The sequence below is a fragment of the Anoplolepis gracilipes genome, chromosome 8, assembly GCF_047496725.1.
Source record: "Anoplolepis gracilipes chromosome 8, ASM4749672v1, whole genome shotgun sequence".
Taxonomy (NCBI): domain Eukaryota; kingdom Metazoa; phylum Arthropoda; class Insecta; order Hymenoptera; family Formicidae; genus Anoplolepis; species Anoplolepis gracilipes.
The window spans coordinates 10,034,549-10,054,282 of NC_132977.1; the positions used below are offsets into that span (position 1 = coordinate 10,034,549).

A 19,734-nucleotide genomic window follows, 5' to 3' on the forward strand; every position below is an offset into this window, starting at 1 on the left:
CTGACACTTTGACAGTCTGATCGGACGCAGGTTTCAAAGCCCCTTTTGGAAAATACAATTTATATATATATATATATATATATATATATATATATATATATATATATATATATATATTATACAAGCATCAGTTTTTTTCCTTACTAGATTCTTATTTAATCTTTTATATTTTTATAATATATAATTAAATATATAATTATATTTAATTATATTAAAATTAAATTATAAAATAAATTACATATGATCTCAATTTTATTTCTGTATGAATCTGCCTATCTTGAATTTAAGATTAAAGATGAATGAATAAAAAAAAACGTAGTATTTTTTATGAAAAAAATTTCAGCAGTAAACGAATTGACTAATCATAATAATCAATATATTATTATCTGTCTTCTTGAGTATAATCAGCTGTAATCGGCCGATTTGAATAAGTTTTTCATGTATTTCCGAGAGACTAAAATAATATATATAAAGATAAAATATATTTCAGAAAAAGGTCATTTCAATATATAAAATTATACAATATTAATATAAACAAGAAAAATAATTCCTTTTTGAATTTTGAACATAAATTGATTTTAAAAATTGTTTTAGATATACATATATTTATATATATATTTGTAAATATATATTTTATATATATATATATATATTCTTATAAATACTTGTTGCAAAATATATATAATAAGTACAAATATTTATGATGGAATAAATTATGAAATGTATTGTCTAATTATGTTAACAATAATAATGATAACAATGTAAAAATTAGAAGATATATCCAAATATACAATTCACCTCTTTCATTGGAATAAATTAAGTTTGTTGGCATTATGTGTTCATCTTTTTATATAGAAAAAGTTCTATACATGATAAAATAGTAATATCAATATAATAAAATTTTCTAAAGTATTATATATACAAAATAATTATATGTACATATTTAATATTAATTAATTCTGACTTGTTCATATTTTTAATATTAACTTTCACTTTCCGAATAGTTAGAACTATCTTCAATACTTATTGTACATGGAATATATTCCTGTCCAGATTCCTGAAAAGAATAAAAATGAGTTGTAGCAATAAAGACGAGAATTAATTTATTTTAATTTGCAGAATCATGAATGTGAACAATATTTTACATACTGTATTTACAATGATTTGTCTTCCTTCTTCGAAATTTAATTGTTCCATTTCTTCTGTTGTTAAGATTATTACAGAATCTTCAGGTATACTATTCTCATCTATATAAGTTATAGGTATCTCTGAAGAAACCTATATGTGTGTGTGTGTATATATATATATATCGTGTATTCCATTAGATAATAAAACTTGAAAATTCAGCTTAATATATTTTACAATTTGCAGTAGATATGCATTACCTCATAGCTAAAATTGGAGCCTTCTTGTATTTTTATGTCAGTATCATTCTGTGGCATACCAATCAGATGTTGTTGTCGTTTTTTCATATTTGATAGTCTTCCCATTTTTTTCCCCTCTTGTTGAAGTCTTCGCCATATCGTAGTTTTCGGAATATGGTACGCCATAGACGCTGCAGCTTGAGACATTTTACCACCCTTACAAGCAGCCACAGCTTCTTCTAATCGTGATTTTTTCAATTCCTCATTTTCTGTTTTGCGTTTCTTCCAAAATGACAAAGGCAATTTACCTTGATCTACTAGCCGTGCTTTATCTCTAAATAATGTAGTCTTTGGTATCTGTTAAATTAAATTTGATCAATTATTATATATAGAATTTAATTACTAATAAAAAATAAAAAATTTAAAAAGACAATGAAAAAAGAAAGTAATTAAAACAAAATTTACTTTAAATTCTAATGCAACTTTTGTCAGATTCTCCCCTCTTTCCAAAGCTTTAACAGCAGCTTCTCGCGTATCTAAAGCATACGACCTTTTTGTTTCAGGACGTAAGATCTGATAGCCCTCTTTTTGTATACGTCTCCATAAAACAGTTTTAGGGATTCTAAACATTTCTGATGCATGTTGTAAGCTTGAACCACCTACAATAACAAAAAATTATAAGTGATTTATATAATTAATAACGTACATACACGTACACAAACATATATGTTGGGAACGTAACATGTTAAATTTAAAAATATAAATTTAAAATAAAAAAGATACTAACTAATTACAGCAGTTATTGCCGCACTCATACATTCTGCAGGATATCCGTTTCTTGATGCATTTAAATGTATGCCTAATGCTTTTGCCCGCATGTATAGTGTCGAACGTGGTATATTGTGTTTAGTAGCAGCTTCTATTAAAGTTTGTCCTAATTTTAAGTCATTAATTGCAGAAGCCAACATGTCATCGCTGTAATCTCTCTTTGCAGTCTCGCGGCGACGTTTTTTCTTCCTATTCGAGATACAATTTTCGACAATATTCTGTACGTGCAAGTCATTCTCTAAAGATCCAACTGCATTTTCTTCAATTTTATCTATTTCCGTCACAGTTTCTTCCGTGGAATCTTTTACGCTTCTAATAGCTTTTTCTTCATATCCATTTATCTGCTGAAAATATTATGCAACAATTGTATATTTATATAAATTTCTAACAATACAATATATACAATAAGCTTTATATAGCAAAATAAAATTCAAAATAGCTTGCAAATAATTAATAGTAAACAACAATTTGACACTAACATCAATAAGACCACTTATTTTTAGTGACTGCGCAGCTTCAAGTAAGCTATTAATATTATCTACAGGAATTTGAACTTTGCCACAATAAATAAATTCAATGATTGATTTTATATCCTGAGGTGATATATCGCTCAGAATAATTGTCGGATTATCTTCTGTCACTTGACTAAGAACTTCCTGCAAATTATATGATACTGATATTATCATAATTATTGTATATATTATAATCATTATTAATATATTGTTATATTATACATTACCATTGTACAATGTTTATATAAAAGTGTAATGTATAAACAAAATAAATTTTGAGGAAATGTACAACTTTTGCACAGTTTTGTGAATTATTATTACTGTTATTTAATATACAACGCCCAATTGTATTTCCAAATTATCGAAATAAAGCATTTCTTAGAACATTCGTGGAAATTACCACGAAATATATTATAATTATTATTATATTATTTTTAAACATTCGCAAAAATTATCACGAAATATATATTATAAATTATTATATTTTATTATATATTATATTATCATTAAAATGATTTTATTATAAATTATAATTAATAATAATTATTATTATTTTCTTATGACAGACACAGTTTGTTTACTTGAAACAATGTGCTGCAAGCGCATAACACGATGCGATGCGCATGAATACGTTGACCAGCTGCGGACAGAGTGACGTCTACCATGCAGTTCTCCTCTAACAGCTGTCGCACAACATTGGGCAGGTGATATTGATAATCGCTCCATTTAAAGCAATAATTCTGAGTGACTTTACGCTGGCCAGCGACGTCAGTCATATCAGTTTCAGTTTCGTTTCCTTTCCAATTTTTCGAGATTAGAGACGAATGGAATTCGGAATAGGACTATGATGTGATCGCGTATAAGATAGGCAACTTTTACAGCATTTTAGCTGTGTAAGATTGTGTCGAACGCGGCCAAGAGACACTTGAAAATTCCCTATCGGACAGCCAATCGGTGGATCCGGTAAATCTGCATGTCTGTCCGTTAGATAACGCTATTGTTGTCATACAAATATTACTGATACGCATTCGCTTCTCTGTTTCGTGAAAGAAGTGACAGTTTTCATCCTGCATCTTGTCACTTTTACATTGCTTCGATTTTTAGCATAATTATGTGTGATGCTATATTTGTTTAAATCATCTAAAAATGTACGAACGGGTCTAAAATAATATGTGTCTTTCAGATACATTAATAGGAATATTGTTCTACGCGTATGATGAAACGACAGGACTAAAAAAGGAAAAAAATGATTTTAAATTTGTTTACATTCTCCACACTCATGACAGATGAGGAATCTCGATTATATTAATATTAAAATAATAATAAATTTTATTGATCAATATGTCAAATTAAGTAATGGCACCTGCAAAAGACAAATGGATTAAACGTTTTATAATTACTGAAACAAAGCGGCATAAGAAGGGCTTCACAATTTACAAAGTTACTTCTATAGTATGTATGACAGATGTTTTAAAATGCGTTTTGTTTTCTGGATCTCGATAATGTCAAGTTTTTCATATTTTGTAGGTATTTCTGAGATCTTCTCACGAAGAGCTATCAAAGGTATCTGTATGGAAACGTTACAATGACTTCAAAAAGCTTTACTTGGAGCTCAGTAGTTTACACAAACGTATAGGAATAAAAGAGGCTTTTCCAGTTTTTCCCAAGTCAAAATATTTCGGCAGATTTGAGGCCGAAGTTGTAGAGGAAAGGAAGAGATATGTCCTAAAGTTTTTGGAATTTGTAGGACGACATTCGTACTTATATTCAAGCGATACTTTTATAACGTTCTTTGAAACTAGTCATGTGGATAATTATGCTAGCTATTGCGCACATTCCTTATGCTCCGATACCTCGGAGGACGATCTCGTCGCTCCTTTGAATGACTCTGCATTCGCAAATGATACTACAGCACAAAATACTCTCCAACCAGTATCAAAAACATCTCACAATGTCTTGACAAATTCGTGTTCCACATTGCCAAATATTATTTATAAGAACGAAAATGAAGAAGCATCTCAAGGAAAGAACGAATCTCATAGCACTACCAATTTACAGATTATAAATGTTAAGCGGAAAGAAAGAAAGAGTTATATCACAGAAAAGTCGCATGTGCAAAATACCATTACAAGAGATTGCGATGTGAATGTTAGGAATAAAAATTTTGTCAAAAACAATATAACAACACTAAGCAACGTGTCGGAATTTGATAATGTCAACAATAATGTCAAAGATCTTTCGAATTGTAATACGCATCCCATAATATTACAGGAGAAAGCTAATACGTCATATCAGACACAGGCGGATTTTACGCAATATCTCTTAATAGCTGCTGCTCATATAAGTGCGGCTTTCAAACATGAATCTATAGCGGAGTACGAGGAAGCTTTCACACAGTACAAATTGGGAATATCATGTCTTATAAATGGCGTGCAGTTTGAACCAGATAGTACAAGAGTACCAAGTATAAAAGATAAAATATCAAAGTATTTAGCACGGGCCGAACAATTATATAACAGGCATTTAAATTGTAATATCTCAATAGTAAGCAAACCAGTATCAGAGCTTCAATATTATAAAGTACTTAAAATAATTAAGTCAGTGATGCTCGTGATGGATATCCGTGCGAATTGTAACAGGATCATAAAAGTAAGAGCTCTTAATTGAGTATATACTTCATGCAAACTTTAATTTCAATATAAATAAAAAGCGTTAAGTTATAATTTTTTAATAAGATTAAATATTGTAATAGATAGTGTCTAGAAACTTACAATTTATATAATTAATTTGGAATAATTTTTTAGACTATAGAAAGATCTTCTGTTCACGAGGATAATATAAGTAATTATGTATTACGTGGACAGGTACCATGTATGGTACATTTACATGCATGTGTTGAAACTGAGACGACTGTATTTCTGATCCTGCAATACGCAAGGTATATGATAATTTCACTTGTAACAATTCGTATAATATCGTTTACTTATGTATATTTTGTGTTACAGTTGTGGAAAACTATGGGATTTTATAAGATTACATTACGATACATCTGACCATTCGCATACTGATGTGATTTCAAATCATATATGTACAAATGAACATATTAATCAAGATTTCAATAGCAATGAAGATATTTATGAATCGAATAAAGAAGAAGTTGTTGAAAATAATAAACGGCGAAAAGATCAATATTCTGTAGATGGCCTAAATAAAATCTATATGGAGGTGCTTACTATACAATTGTTAGAAAAGTCGCAAAAATTGTTACAATCCGTTAATGCAACATTGAGGAAAAGCAATTCCATCGCAAATCGATTAAATGAATCTAAGGGATTGAGACACTCGAAAGATACAGTATCAATGAATGCGAAAGCTCGAGTATTTCAAGAATCAGACTGTACATTACCTGATATTTATTGCAATAAGTCAAATAATATTAAGATAGATGACGTTACTGTCGCTGAGAATCTCTCAATGAAAAGTTTTATGGAGGACAAAGATTCGAAAAGCGTTAATTCTTTACCGATAAGCAATAGCGAGAATTCGAATATATCGGAGAATATTTGCGAGTCTGTAGTAAATGAAAATCACACAACTCATAATTCATATAACAACTCTGCTTTGAAGAGTGTTTCAATGCAGAATGTCTCGAACGATAATATAATATACGTCTGTAAAAACAATAATATTAAAGATAAGATCGATCGGACAAATTCATCGAACGTTAACTCTAGAATTGACGAAATACAATATTCGTGTAAAGAAAATACTACAGATGAAGAAAAAACACTTTGGCAAATACCTGAAACTGTAATTCGATCGTGGGCGGCCGAAATACTTTTAGCCCTGGAAGCACTTCATCAACAGAATGTCTTAATCCTCGATTTGAAACCTGATAATATTCTTCTTGATGATGCAGGGCATGTGCGGCTTACTTATATTATACCACAACGCAACGTGGAATTGTCAAAGTTAACTTATCCATATTCATCGCCCGAATCCACAATGTATTCTCCAACTATTCTCGTTACTCCCGCTACAGACATTTGGAGCTTTGGAGTTATTTTGTATGAACTGCTTACTGGTGTTGTATGTAAAATTGAGCATTTTTAATTATAAGATTATTTTCAACAGTAATAAAGTTTAACATTCTTTTTTTTTAACAGATGTTTATCGTCAAACATCCGGGATTATTTCATTCACATTCCACAGTTAACATTCCTGACAAGCTATCAGAAAATGCAAGATCTTTATTATATGGCGTAAGTTTATATTTATATATACAAAAAATGTAACTTTACCTATAATGTTATATATATATAGATATGACCATATGTGACTTTATCTATGTTATGATTGCAGATATTGAAATATCATCCAGATGAACGATTGACAATAGATGAAGTAAAGCGTCATCCGTTTTTCGCGGGAATTGATTGGTCTAGTATGGATAATTCTTAAATGTAATGGTTATGTTATTAGCAGTTAAATTTCGCATAATTATTCATAGAATGTTGAATATGTATTTATTATTATAGAAAAGATATAAACATTTACATATAAAACTTTATTTTTACGTAACATAAATAAAAATAGTTTTAAATTAATATAGAAATATAGAAATAATAAAAAATTAATTTAATAAAAAAATCGTGAAATGTATTGCACGATTTATTTTATTAAATTAATTTTTTATTTGGATCTTATTTTTTCGGTTCTGCTTATTGCTGACATACCATCGATAAATCTAGTTGTAAATAAGACATTAGCATTATTGAACATACCGGGCTTCAATGACACAATGATAAATTGTGAACGTTTAAAATGTTTCTTTAACATTGTGCCTATATTTTCTGTATGCGAAAGATCTAAGGCAGCATCTATTTCATCTAGGATATAAAGCGGCGCAGGTTTATAAAGAAGCATAGCTAAGACTAATGATAAAGCAACTAAAGATCTTTGACCACCGGATAATTCTCCTAATGACTCTTTCCAAACACCCGAAAATCCAATCTTCACTTCTAAGCCATCAGTTATTATTTCATTTTTGGGTTCTAATTTAGCCTCTGCTCCTGGCAGTAAAGTACTGAATATTGAACCAAAGTCCTTGTTTATCTGAAAAAATAAAATTCACCAATATAATCCCATAAATTGTGCACTTATAATATTTACATATAATTTAAATTAAAAATAAGTTTGTTTATAACATATCAAATATAAACTGTTACATATGTATACACAATGACATAAATCGTACATGTATAAAAAATCTAGAATGTTTAAAAAAAATATTTCATTATATATGAATATATATCTATATAAAGAAATTTATGTCTAATTTTGTATTTTAAAACAAATTTGCCTCTCAATGAAAAAATTATACCTGTTCCCAAGCTTTAATCAGAGTTTCCTTTTTCTTTTCATCTAAATGCTTGATTGTCTCAAGAATTTTTTTCTTATCATTTTCAACTATCTTCTTCTTTTTTAATATTTCGTTAAACTGTTCCTCTTCTTTATCGAGAAGATTAATTGATCGCGTGTTTATATTGCGACATAACTTGTTGTGCATTCCTTCCAAATGTTGTACTTTCTGTTCCATTTCATCTGGTTTATTAATTTTAAAATCGTATATTCCACCTAAAAATATACATAACAAATATTTAATCATATATTTATATTCCTCTATTAAAAAAAAAAAAAAAAAAATATATATATATATATATATATATATATATATATATATATATATATATATATATATATTGTGTTTATTCAAATACCTTCTTTTCCAAAATAAGCTTTTTCTTGTTCAATCCATTCATATTTTCTTGTGAGTTCCAAAACTTTATGCTTACAATCAGCAGCACACTTTTTGATATCATTAATTTCATGATTTAATTTTTTAATATCTAATTCCAGTTCTCTATTATGCTTAATAATGTCTTCTTTTCTTGTTATTAATCCTTGTATATCTTTGTTTTGCTGATTAATAATATTCTTTTGTTCTTTAACACTATTCTGCAGTTCTTTAACTTTGTCTTTTGTTTCTTTCAATTCTTGCTGAAGAGTTTCCTCCTTTTGCTCAAACAAATTGCTTTTTTCTTCTGCTTGGAGTAATTGCTCATTACCGCTTTCAATAGTCTTTTTCAACTCTTTTATTTCTAATTCAAGTGTTTCTGATTCTTGCTCCCTTTTTTGCCATTCCGTGCGACTTTGTTCTGCTTTTTTCTTTAAGAAATTCAATTGATTCTCAGCTTCTTTTAATTGTTTTTCACGAATATTTACTGCATCTTTTAACTGACTTTCTATGCCTTTTGCACGTTTTGTGCTATCCTTTTCTAAATTTTGTGCTGCGGTTATCCGTTGTGTAAGCTCTTCAATAGTTGCATTTAAAGAATCCATCTATAAAAACATCAATAAAAGAATCAATTTATAAAATATATGTTTACATACAAATTACTATAAAGTTGAATTTCAACTACACATGTGTACCTCTTCTTTAATTTTATGATAACTCGTTTGTTGTAATCTCTGTCGTATCATATCCATTTCGTAAGTCACTAAATCGTATTTTTGTTTTAATACCGCATATTTTTCTGCAGTTTGTGCAATATTTGATATAGCAGTCTCTATATCTCGCAAAAGTTGTTCTTTCTTATTAAGTTCATTCTGAATTTCTTTTAATTCTTCTAGTTTTAATAGAATTGATCCAGATTTTGCTGGAGCACCACCAGATAATGTACCTGCTGGATCAAAGAGATCGCCTTCTAAAGTAACGCATTTTTTCATAATTCTTTCATGGAATGCTATTTTCTTGGCAGTTTCCATATCTTTGCATATAAATATTTGACCAAAAATCCAAGTCATTGCCGGCATAACCGCATCTGGGAAATTTAAGAGAGTCAAAGCAGGTTGAACATTCTCTTTTCCGACCAATTTTTGTGCCAAAGCAACCATTGCTTGTTCCATTGATCTACCAGCTACTTTATTAAGTGGTATAATGGTAACTCGTTGTTGTAATTGTCCATATTTAAGAATCTTTTTACTTGTAGTTTCTGTGTCAACTATTATATTATAAAGCTGAAACAAAATTACTCATGAAATAAATTTTCATTAAAAAATTATTGCTCAAAGAATATTACCTTTGCCCCTGCAGCTACTTCCAAAGCATATGCAACTTTTTTGTCCTTTAAGCTAAGTAATTTGCACACCATACCTTTTACTGACTTTGGATTAAAATTAGGTTCAGGTTTTTGATAATCAAATCTTGTTTGAGGATATCTTAATTCAAATTGATCCAGTTTCTCACGTAATGGCCTTATTTCTCCCATCAAGATATTCTTTTGATCTTTCAAATCCTCTAAATAACCATTCTTATAGTTTAATTGTTGTAACTTATTCTCCAAACTTTTCAATTCTTTTTCTTTATTCCCTAGATCCATATTATATTTCTTATATTCATTTTCAGTGCTATGCATATCTTTTTGTTTCTTATTTAACTGCTGCCTGTTGTGATCCAGCATCATTTTACATTGCTTAAGCTCAGTTTGTGCTTGTGTTATGCTTTGTTTGGCATTTATTAACTGTTGCTCCAATGTTGCATTTTTACCATCTTCACTCTCCAATAAACCTGCACTGATTTTCTGATATTTCTCTTGTGCTTTCAGTAATGCTTCAGTATCTTTTTGATCCATTTCCTTTAAGTTCTGGAAAACTCCCCCAACTTTCTCTAATTCTTGTTCTTTTAAGATAAGTGCATTTTTATCATCCACTATGTTACTCTTTATTTGATCTATTGTCTTTTTTGCTACTTTAATACTTTCCTTATTACTGTTCATTTCAGCTGTTAATTTGTGTTGTTTCTTTTCATATTCTTGTAACTCTTGCTCCAAGGATTCCAAAATACCACCTTTCTCCTATTAAAAAATTGTTCAATAATAATATTTAATTTGTACTGTGTATTTGAATTTATACTGCCTAATTAAATATTTTTAGAAAAATTTTATCATTATTATTAGATTACATAAGTAACAGAATTACAAAACTACAAAGATAGTTCAAGAAAAAGTAGAATATTAAAAAATTACAAATATAAATTTAAACTATCTTCTTAGTTTTTAATCAAATTTAACAATCTTCTTAGTCTTCGAGAGTATTTATATCTTATCATTCCATATGATATTCTATGTAATATAACAATTTATAAATAATCTAATTTCATTAAAAAAAAATAAATTTAAAAAATAACAAAAAAATCATACCGCTTCTCTTTTCTTCAATAGCTCAGTATATTTTTCATCTATATTTTTGATTTCTTCTTCTCCACTGGCTATATTTTCTAACTTCAAATCTATTTTGTTTTGCACAATCTTGACATTCTCTTCTGTTTTTTGACTATTACTTAGAGCAGTAACATACTTCCATGCAAGATAAATTCTCTTGCAATGTTCAAGTTCTCTTTCTATCCGTTGGAATTCTACGTATTGTGTTCTCTCTTCCTTCAATTTGTTCAATCTTGGTGCTATTTCTTCTTTTAAAATCTAAAACACAGATGTGTAACAATTAAAAATATATATTTATCCAAAATGTATCCATACTAAATTGTATATTGACAACATACATCGTTTATCTCTTTCAACTTGCTATCCTTCTTTTCTATAGTAATAAGTGCTGACTGTTTTTTAGTCTCATACATTTTTGTTCCAGCTGCTTCTTCAAGCATAGATAAAATTTCTACTGGTTTCATATTCAATACTTTAGTTATTCTACCTTGCATAATTAAAAAGTGTGGATTATTCACATTTAATTGAACCGAACAAAACAGGTCCTGTACACGTTTATTTGGTACGTTTGTTCCATTGATCATGTACTTATTTTTACCACCAATTATTACTTGTCTTGTAATTACAATTTCTTCGTAATGTTCATAACCCATAGGAGATGATTCTCTGTCATGATTGTTAAATGTTATTGTAACACTGGCCTTTTTCACACCGGCTTGTCCGGATTTATAAACTAAATCTTGCAAAGAAGTAGCACGTACCTATATTTAAGTAAATAAAATTTGTTAATTATATATTTTAACAGATTATAATGAATAATTTGTAATAGATATACCAAACAATTTTATGTAATATAATTTTTGACATATGCAACAAACATTAATAATTAAAAGAAAACTTTTGTAATTATGCATTATAACATAATTATCTAAAAATTAATATTATTTTTATGAGACCCTTATACACAAGAATAAGGCTATGTTAGAATAGTATATAAAATCTTCAAGAAAGTAATTTATAAATAACTAGATACACAAAACTTACTTGACCAAGATTCGTAATGCCCAAAACAAAACATATTGCATCCAAAATATTTGATTTGCCGGTACCATTGAATCCTGTGATTGCATTGAACTCCTTATCAAAAGCGTTTATTTCGATTCTCTTGGCATAGGATTTGAATCCTTCCAGTACCATCGATTTAATATACATAGTTAAATTAATAGTAGAACATATTACATATAAAACACGTTTATTATTTACGGTACACTTTACGTGATATCAAAACAAATAAAAAGCTTATCCCCCGTAAAATTCGAACGTTTCAAACTGATAAGTCGCAGAAAACCAACCGTTGTGTTTGTGTAGTACCAGAGTTCTCTCTGGTAGTACTCGCGTACAAAAAATAGAGAAACACAGCTCGCATGATAAGAAGCCAATCAGCTTCATTATTTCCATCAAGCTGAAAAATGATTGGTCACAATATTACAAGATCAACACGTTATTCCCTAGCATTTCGAATATTTTCCATTGATGAATTTTCCATTTTGAGAAATAGCAATGTTATCATCAAACAGGAGATAAAACAATTATATTGCAGCCTATTAATCTTATATTTAATACATATAATAGATCAATAATGAATAAATTAATTGTTAAAATTGTCGAGTCAACAATCATGGTACATAAATATCTAGACTGGATACGTTGGGTCTCAATCTGTAGCTATCTGATTGGTTCCAAAAATCTACTCGTCAGAATCGTTTGTTCTGACCAATCAAAATAAAGAAATTTTAATAGTGCGAAAGCGCATTTTTTTAAGTATTATTTCATGGAATCTGTAATGTAGATACTTGGATTTTACTTTCTGTTTAAAAAATCAAATTTTCAATTTCAATTTTATCAAATTCTAAATTTCGAAATATATAAAAAATTTTTAAAAAATGGAATGTGAAAAATTTGAATGTACATGTTTAGCAGAAACAGTAAAAAATTTTAATTTATTAATGTACAATTAAAAAATAGAGCATGTACTCTAAATAGACAAGTACATGTAATAAATACGCTATGTAGATAACATTTTATTATAAAAATCAAATTTCCAAAATTGACCCGGTATGTTAGCACAACTGGTTGCTCGTACGTCGTCGTCGCTATGCAATCCAGTACCATCTAGGCAGAGACCACTTTCTACATGTATTATTCTGCCGTCCTACAATTAAAACATTCAATTATTTTCTCGATATATATATATATATATATATATATATATATATATATATAATCTTTATTAGTAACAAAAATTGATACATTACCTTAGTTAATATCCAGTCTTTTCCACCGGTTTCATTATTGCACTCAGTCATTTGAATTCGTGTGTGTGGCTTTTGATTGTCATCCAATATTATCCCACAAGTATCTTCCTTTCGTAATTCGCCAGAATTGCTCAATGAGAAAAACTAATTTGCAGACAAATATAATGAGAAATTTTAACAAATTCGTCTTCAAAATGTTAATTCAATTGGCATTAAAATTTACAAACCTGACTTGGATATAATTTAGTATGACAACTATATAAACCTAAATTATATGGTTTATCTTCGTCGTGTTGCAAATTATCTAGGCACAATTGTTTACTGCGCAATCTAACACGGCCATATGCCACTACATTTTCGTCGGGAATAAATTTTTCTGGATAAATATTATCAAGATACCATTTGAAACTTTTGCATTTGAGCCTTTTACGCAATTCTAAACGTTCGCTTATATCTCCAATGAGTTTTGGATTGTTCTGCAAATTTTATTTACCCATGTAAGATCCAATATACGAGTCAAATAAATTACTTGAATAATTTCTGATCTTACCTTGAACTCACTACGATGGAGCAAAAATAATCTCTTATATCCATCCATCCAGACAAATGCTAAACGAGCAGTATTTATTCCATGAGTATCTTTATCATTTGGAAATTTATATGGATGAAAGTTTCGAAATATATGACCGACTCGAGAACAAGGAATGATTTCCAATGTACCACCACACTGCCAGATCTATTAGAGAATATCAATTTATCAAAAAACATTAGAGGCTAACATAAAATTACATGTAATTATATTACAAATTTAATGGAGATATTTAGAAGGATTTTACTTACTCTGAAGGACATCTCTAGATTTTCACCTCCCCAACCATCCATTTTATCATCATAACTACCAATTTCCCAAAAATACTTTCTGTTAATAGCAAACAAACCTCCTGCCATAGTAGGAGATCTAGTTGGTGATATAGAAGAGGGACGTGATTCGATCTCATGTTTCTGAATATTTATCCATGTGAAATGACCAGACCATGTAAAGCCACCAACTTGAAAGAAGGATGCTTCATTATCATGAAAATATTCTAGTGTCTCCTCGGAAATATTATCAATTATTGGCATTAATACAGCATTTCTTTTATCCTTTATTCGCTGTAACAATGGTTGTAACCTGTATTGTATGAAAATGTATACATTAATAATACTCTTTTCATTTATAAAGTTATTGCTATATTTAAGATATAAAAATCAGATGTATACAACAGAGGAAATATGTCTTCTAGTTAAATTAATACCAGTTCAAATTGATACCAGTCTTTGATAACTTCGCAATGTGCATCCAGGAAAACAAGAACATCGCCTTTAGCTTTCTTGGCTCCGTGAAGACGAGCCCGTATCAGTCCCTGTCTATAGGATAATCTCAGTAACTTTACTTTTGCAGGTAAATGAGTCGAAAGATAATAATTTAGTTGTCCCTGAAGTTCTTCTACAAATTAACAGAACAAATAATATATTTTTTTATATGTGATCGCTAATTTATATACTTATATAAATTTCTATACCTTCCTCACTATGATCGTCGACCAAAATAATTTCTTTCAACAAATGTGGAGGAGAACCTTTTAGGACACTGTACACCGTACGTAACAGAACACTCCATGGTTCATTATAAAAAATAATTATTACACTAGCACTTGGTAATAATTGGTCATATGTAAGATTTGTGCATCTATAATATAAAATCCATATGTGCATTTGTAAAAACAAAAGAGAAAAAATATTGTAACACAAATACTTGTATAAAATAATCTCTTTAAATGCAATATATTAAGTTCTTACAATGAGTTGCGTATATCTGGTAACTTTCTAGTCAACGATATCTTATTTGAGAGAACAACATTCAATGCTTTTTTCTTCAAGGCTGCTTCCCCTCGAAACTTATCCTTCCCATATAAATAAGCAGGTTTCCCATTTTCTCCAAGTCCAGGTACAACATCATATTCTAATTTTAATATCTGCTCCTCATACCTAAAATATTTTTTTTAATTATAAGAAAAAGTATGCAAAATAACTGATAAAATAAGATTGCAAATAAAAAAAATGTGCAAAATAAGTGGACAATACGGATAAATTGCATATAATCTCGACAAGATCAAATACAAACTTACCTTTCCTTCTGTAACCTCTGCAACGCGATATCCACATCTTTCTGTCTCTGCGAATTATTGTCCTTTCTTGGAAATGGTAGTTGATCCTTGTAATTCTTAGAACTGTCATCGGCACGAAATATTTGCCGAGCGATAACAAAAATACCAATTATATACAGTGTGCAAAATGACAATTTCAACACAAGAGTTTTGCGATAAACAGACATCGTTCTGCGAGAATAAAATTCATCGCATGGCCAATAAAACCAATATATTCAATAATTGGTAATATGATAATCACTGTAATTATTGTCGACGTCAAAAAAATACAGGTTAGGTGGAGCAACACTTGTCAGACACATATGTAGCTATTGTCGGCTATGCATCTCGTTTACAGCGCGTGTCACATCTGCAACAGGTGAAAAACGAATTGTCAATACAGACTTTGAAGGATATTGTGTTTTAACGTGATAAAAATAATACATATGTTCCGATATTTACGATGTGCTAATCCGGATGTGCACTTGCTCCTTTCTACAAATATAAAAAGAGAAAGAAAAAATAGAGAGAGAGACAGAGAGAGAGAGAGAGAGAGGAAAAAGAGGTTAAAAATCAAACATATGTCAGTGTCCGTACAAGATTCTTATGTGTATACGGCCAGTTACATGTCTGTGTATTGACATTTAATATATACATATATATATTTATTCTTACCATAAATTTCTTTTACAGATTGCAGGATGTAAATATAATATAATAATGTGTAAATCTATAGCAAAAAAAAATTTCTATTCTTTTTTTAGTAGATTTATTACATAGATTATATAAATATAAAAAATAATTTTTTTAAATATAAAAAAAACTTTTGTAGGAGATAACTTTTAAATATATATTATTTCGAGACATTTATAAACTGTATTTAATTCTAGATTAAATTGAATGTTGGAATGAAAATAACATAATTATACAAGCTTATTTACAAAAGAGCACAATTATATACAATATTTTAAATATAAGAGCAATTACACATAATGTTATTTCTAGGATTTTATCCAATTTATTATCAAGATTTATTGTCCGAGAGATTGTACATTCCTTTTTGTAATTAATTAAGTAAACAGTCTTTTATTATTTATATATATATTATTAGTATTGTGCAAAACACTCAAAAAAAACAAAGTAAAAGCAAAAAATTCTAAGAAGTTCTAGGAATAGCATCATATGTTTCTCTCTCTCTTTTAGACAAGAAATATTTTTCAATATCAGAAAAAGATTTGCCCAAAGTTTCTGGTAAAAAAAAATACACAAAGGCTGTACCTGTTAAGGACATAAAGCTAAAAGAGAAAAAGATACCCTGGATGCTCATGCTTTTTAAAATATAAGGATAGCTCTTTACAACAGCAAACATCATTATGTAAGCAAGAGAAACCATGAGGCCTCCACCGATACCACGTATGGATACAGGTAATAATTCTCCAATTAACGTCCATGGTATATTTATAAATCCAAACGTACTAGTGCAGATGTAAGCTAATACAAAGAATAGTAATAACCATTTTTGATCCACCATGGTTTCCTCTAGATTACCATTTTCATCATACGATATCGTGAAATACATATACATTCCCGAAAGAAACATGGAAATAGTCATTCCGATTCCACTCAAGATGCAAAGAACTCTCCTGCCATATTTTTTACTAAAAAATACCGTTAGTATACTTACGACAAATCGAATGATACCTAACATGACAAGGGCATTGTTTTCATCAAAACTCTTGCCAAATGTTCCGCCCATTTCGTGGAAGACAGATATAGCGTAAAATATAATTACATAACAACCGGAAAGTTGTTGCAACAGAAAAAGCAGAAAAAGTATCGCTATAGGCTTATAGACGTTCGGAGACGTAAATTTATGATAATAATTTTTTATAGATACAACTATACTTTTTGGTCCTTCATCGTTAGCTTGGTTTCTGTATATCTCGATGATTCGCGAATATTCTTGCTCGTAAATCTAGAAAACGTTTATCTGTTGAAGATATTCTAGTATGTAGAAGATACTATAAAACGATGTTATACTCACTGTTTGCCGTCTGTTAAGTCGTTTTAGACTGCGTTTCATTTTGTAAATTCGTTTTTCAAGCATGCCATTTGTAAAGCATACAAGCCAGTAGGGGCTTTCAGGTACAAAAAAGAATGCAAAGAAGATGCAACACTCCAATGCTAAGAAGATCATAGCTATTTTATCCCAGTCTAGCAGTACAGCCAGACAGCAAGTAATTAATATACCCAATGAAACAAACACCGAATTAAGGCACAGAAGCATTGGCCTAACTTGCGGATGTGAGAGTTCTGATATATAAACCAATCCAACCGTCGTTAATCCCGATGCAATCCCGGCTATAACTCGAGCCATATAAATAGTAATTAGAGATTTAGCGAATATCAATAAAACCCATGATATTGCTGCAGGAATGCAAGATAATAGACAAACCGTTTTACGCCCAAATTTATCCATTAAAGGGCCGGCAAAGATAGATCCTACTGGTAATGTTATTGTAACTAGGCTTGCTACAGAACAAAAAGTGCAGAATAACATGTAGCACTACTAATAATTGCAATCCTAATTTACTATAAATTGCTGAATAAGACTACATATCTGTTATGTGCACAAATTTAGCTTATAGACATCTAAATCTTATCATAAAACTGACCTATCCAAGATCCTTCGCTCTCAGTTATTTTCAAATCAGAACTGCGTGATAATCCATCTAGTAAAACCGTACTGTATGCCATGTTTATACCAGCTTTAATAACCATACAATGAATTATACAGCTTATAATAGCCTGAAAAAGATAATTATATAATAATTATTTACTTGTAATAGAATCAGCCATTTTTTTGTAAATATCAAAATATATAATATAAAGATATTATAAAAATCTTACTTGCGGTGTTATATCTGTCATTATTATTTTCTCATTTGAGCTTCTAGTAGAAGTTTGTTGAAGAAAGTTTCTGCAAAAAGTTAAAAATATTTTATAGATATTAAATAAATACAAAAAAAGAAAAAAAAACGAGATTCAAATATACAAAATTTTTTTCTAAATATTCTTTATACACATGTACATTAATTTGTATTCTTTATACAAGCAATCTATATATTTTTACCTAGTTTCATTAGTAAGTATTTTGTCATTTTTTGCAGTGTTTGTCCTTTTGTCAACATCTTGTATTTCATCCATATCAGATAATAATATTAAACTTTTCAAGATATATTTCTAAAAGAAACATATAGTAAATAATAAATATAGCACATGGCATATTGATATATAATATATATTTAAAAAAAATAATCATCATATATAAAGATATTAAAATCATAAATGTATCGATTAAATTAATTGGTTTGATTTTTCAAATACATTACAAATTTTTTTTAGAAACTTCTGTCATTCTCTGTCACTTGTATAATAAAACTTACTAATTTAAATTGTGTAAAAGGTTATTGAAAAATTGTACAATAGTCATCTTATCGTAAAAGTGCTCTTCTTATAATTGATTCTAATTGATTTCAATTGATAATCAGGTTACTGTGTTGCGCAATCATCTTTCAGAAGCTCGTGCCTTATTCAGGCTTATCTATGTTACTGTTTGTCATTTTCAAAATAAAAAAGTATAAAAAACACCAAGAAATAGTATTTCACGAGCACTGATATTAGTGGATAGAGTAAAACTAACAATCGAAACGCACTCTATGTTACAATATATCCATGCACGAATTGACCAATCATGTGTGGCATCTTCTTCATATTGAATTCAGGATTGGTCGATCTTTCTGATGTTATAATTGGAGCTTTCTAGTAAAGAAACATAGGTGGGCACAACGATTGGCTAATCGAATAAAATGTTTACGATTTCAAAAATTTTTTATTCAATTGCCAATTGCGTGACCTTTGTATACTTAGCAAATTTAATACAATTTTTTATTATTGCAATAGTTGTAAGCAAATTTAGGAAAATATTTTTACATATTTTAGGAAATAACAATTTATTTACAATTAATGAATTATTTGAAATCATTTAGGAAACATTTCTAATAATATGTAATTGTAATATTTTCAATGTTTGGAAAATAATAGTTTATTTTATAATACATACATAATTGGTTTTCCATGCTAATGGCTCGGCCATTATCGCGATCGGGAATTTTGATTTGGCACCAGGCTCGAAGCGCGCTGCGCAATGTTTTCAGAAAGATCGCACGCATGATTGTTTATCCGCC

General features: G+C 29.1%; 4 protein-coding genes and 1 long non-coding RNA gene across 9 annotated transcripts; 2 read left to right on the top strand and 3 right to left on the bottom strand.

Annotated features, from left to right (window-relative positions):
- Nucleotides 1-786: 786 nt before the first annotated feature.
- LOC140668501 (uncharacterized) lies at nucleotides 787-3,566 on the bottom strand. Of its 3 annotated transcripts, none has more exons than XM_072897545.1 (7): nucleotides 2,932-3,176; nucleotides 2,672-2,848; nucleotides 2,152-2,536; nucleotides 1,830-2,023; nucleotides 1,386-1,721; nucleotides 1,150-1,278; nucleotides 787-1,057 (listed from the first exon to the last, which is right to left on the bottom strand). In XM_072897545.1, the coding sequence occupies exons 1-7, from the start codon at nucleotides 2,932-2,934 to the stop codon at nucleotides 983-985; spliced, it is 1,299 nt and encodes a 432-aa protein (XP_072753646.1). In that variant the 5' UTR covers nucleotides 2,935-3,176; the 3' UTR covers nucleotides 787-982. The 3 variants fall into 3 exon arrangements, with proteins under 3 accessions (XP_072753646.1, XP_072753645.1, XP_072753644.1); XM_072897544.1 differs by lacking the exon at nucleotides 2,932-3,176 and adding an exon at nucleotides 3,286-3,566 and having other exon boundaries at nucleotides 788-1,057; nucleotides 2,152-2,533; XM_072897543.1 differs by lacking the exon at nucleotides 2,932-3,176 and adding an exon at nucleotides 3,286-3,566 and having other exon boundaries at nucleotides 788-1,057.
- Nucleotides 3,567-3,724: 158 nt separating this feature from the next.
- On the top strand, nucleotides 3,725-7,201 carry LOC140668499 (ribosomal protein S6 kinase-like 1). Its single transcript, XM_072897542.1, has 6 exons — nucleotides 3,725-4,156; nucleotides 4,232-5,353; nucleotides 5,509-5,642; nucleotides 5,710-6,793; nucleotides 6,871-6,966; nucleotides 7,067-7,201. The coding sequence occupies exons 1-6, from the start codon at nucleotides 4,061-4,063 to the stop codon at nucleotides 7,163-7,165; spliced, it is 2,631 nt and encodes an 876-aa protein (XP_072753643.1). The 5' UTR covers nucleotides 3,725-4,060; the 3' UTR covers nucleotides 7,166-7,201.
- Nucleotides 7,202-7,396: 195 nt separating this feature from the next.
- On the bottom strand, nucleotides 7,397-12,378 carry Smc2 (structural maintenance of chromosomes 2). Its single transcript, XM_072897541.1, has 8 exons — nucleotides 12,031-12,378; nucleotides 11,325-11,747; nucleotides 10,966-11,244; nucleotides 9,847-10,620; nucleotides 9,197-9,784; nucleotides 8,485-9,106; nucleotides 8,088-8,341; nucleotides 7,397-7,819 (listed from the first exon to the last, which is right to left on the bottom strand). Exons 1-8 carry the CDS (start codon nucleotides 12,196-12,198, stop codon nucleotides 7,397-7,399), a joined length of 3,531 nt encoding a protein of 1,176 aa, XP_072753642.1. The 5' UTR covers nucleotides 12,199-12,378.
- Nucleotides 12,379-12,988: 610 nt separating this feature from the next.
- Nucleotides 12,989-19,709, bottom strand: LOC140669129 (polypeptide N-acetylgalactosaminyltransferase 1-like). 3 transcript variants are annotated; one of them, XM_072898680.1, is made up of 10 exons: nucleotides 18,163-18,288; nucleotides 15,470-15,857; nucleotides 15,141-15,329; nucleotides 14,864-15,030; nucleotides 14,613-14,787; nucleotides 14,142-14,472; nucleotides 13,852-14,037; nucleotides 13,529-13,777; nucleotides 13,302-13,445; nucleotides 12,989-13,198 (listed from the first exon to the last, which is right to left on the bottom strand). In XM_072898680.1, the coding sequence occupies exons 2-10, from the start codon at nucleotides 15,673-15,675 to the stop codon at nucleotides 13,052-13,054; spliced, it is 1,794 nt and encodes a 597-aa protein (XP_072754781.1). In that variant the 5' UTR covers nucleotides 15,676-15,857; nucleotides 18,163-18,288; the 3' UTR covers nucleotides 12,989-13,051. The 3 variants fall into 3 exon arrangements, with proteins under 3 accessions (XP_072754781.1, XP_072754783.1, XP_072754782.1); XM_072898682.1 differs by lacking the exons at nucleotides 12,989-13,198; nucleotides 13,302-13,445; nucleotides 13,529-13,777; ... (4 more) ...; nucleotides 15,141-15,329; nucleotides 15,470-15,857 and adding exons at nucleotides 16,506-17,462; nucleotides 17,532-18,019; nucleotides 18,398-18,467; ... (1 more) ...; nucleotides 19,204-19,309; nucleotides 19,611-19,709 and having other exon boundaries at nucleotides 18,163-18,295; XM_072898681.1 differs by lacking the exons at nucleotides 12,989-13,198; nucleotides 13,302-13,445; nucleotides 13,529-13,777; ... (4 more) ...; nucleotides 15,141-15,329; nucleotides 15,470-15,857 and adding exons at nucleotides 16,506-17,462; nucleotides 17,532-18,019; nucleotides 18,398-18,467; nucleotides 18,621-18,730; nucleotides 18,934-19,183 and having other exon boundaries at nucleotides 18,163-18,295.
- LOC140669133 (uncharacterized) lies at nucleotides 15,856-18,396 on the top strand. Its single transcript, XR_012047303.1, has 2 exons — nucleotides 15,856-16,190; nucleotides 16,691-18,396. It is a non-coding gene; the product is annotated as an uncharacterized lncRNA (long non-coding RNA).
- Nucleotides 19,710-19,734: the final 25 nt, after the last annotated feature.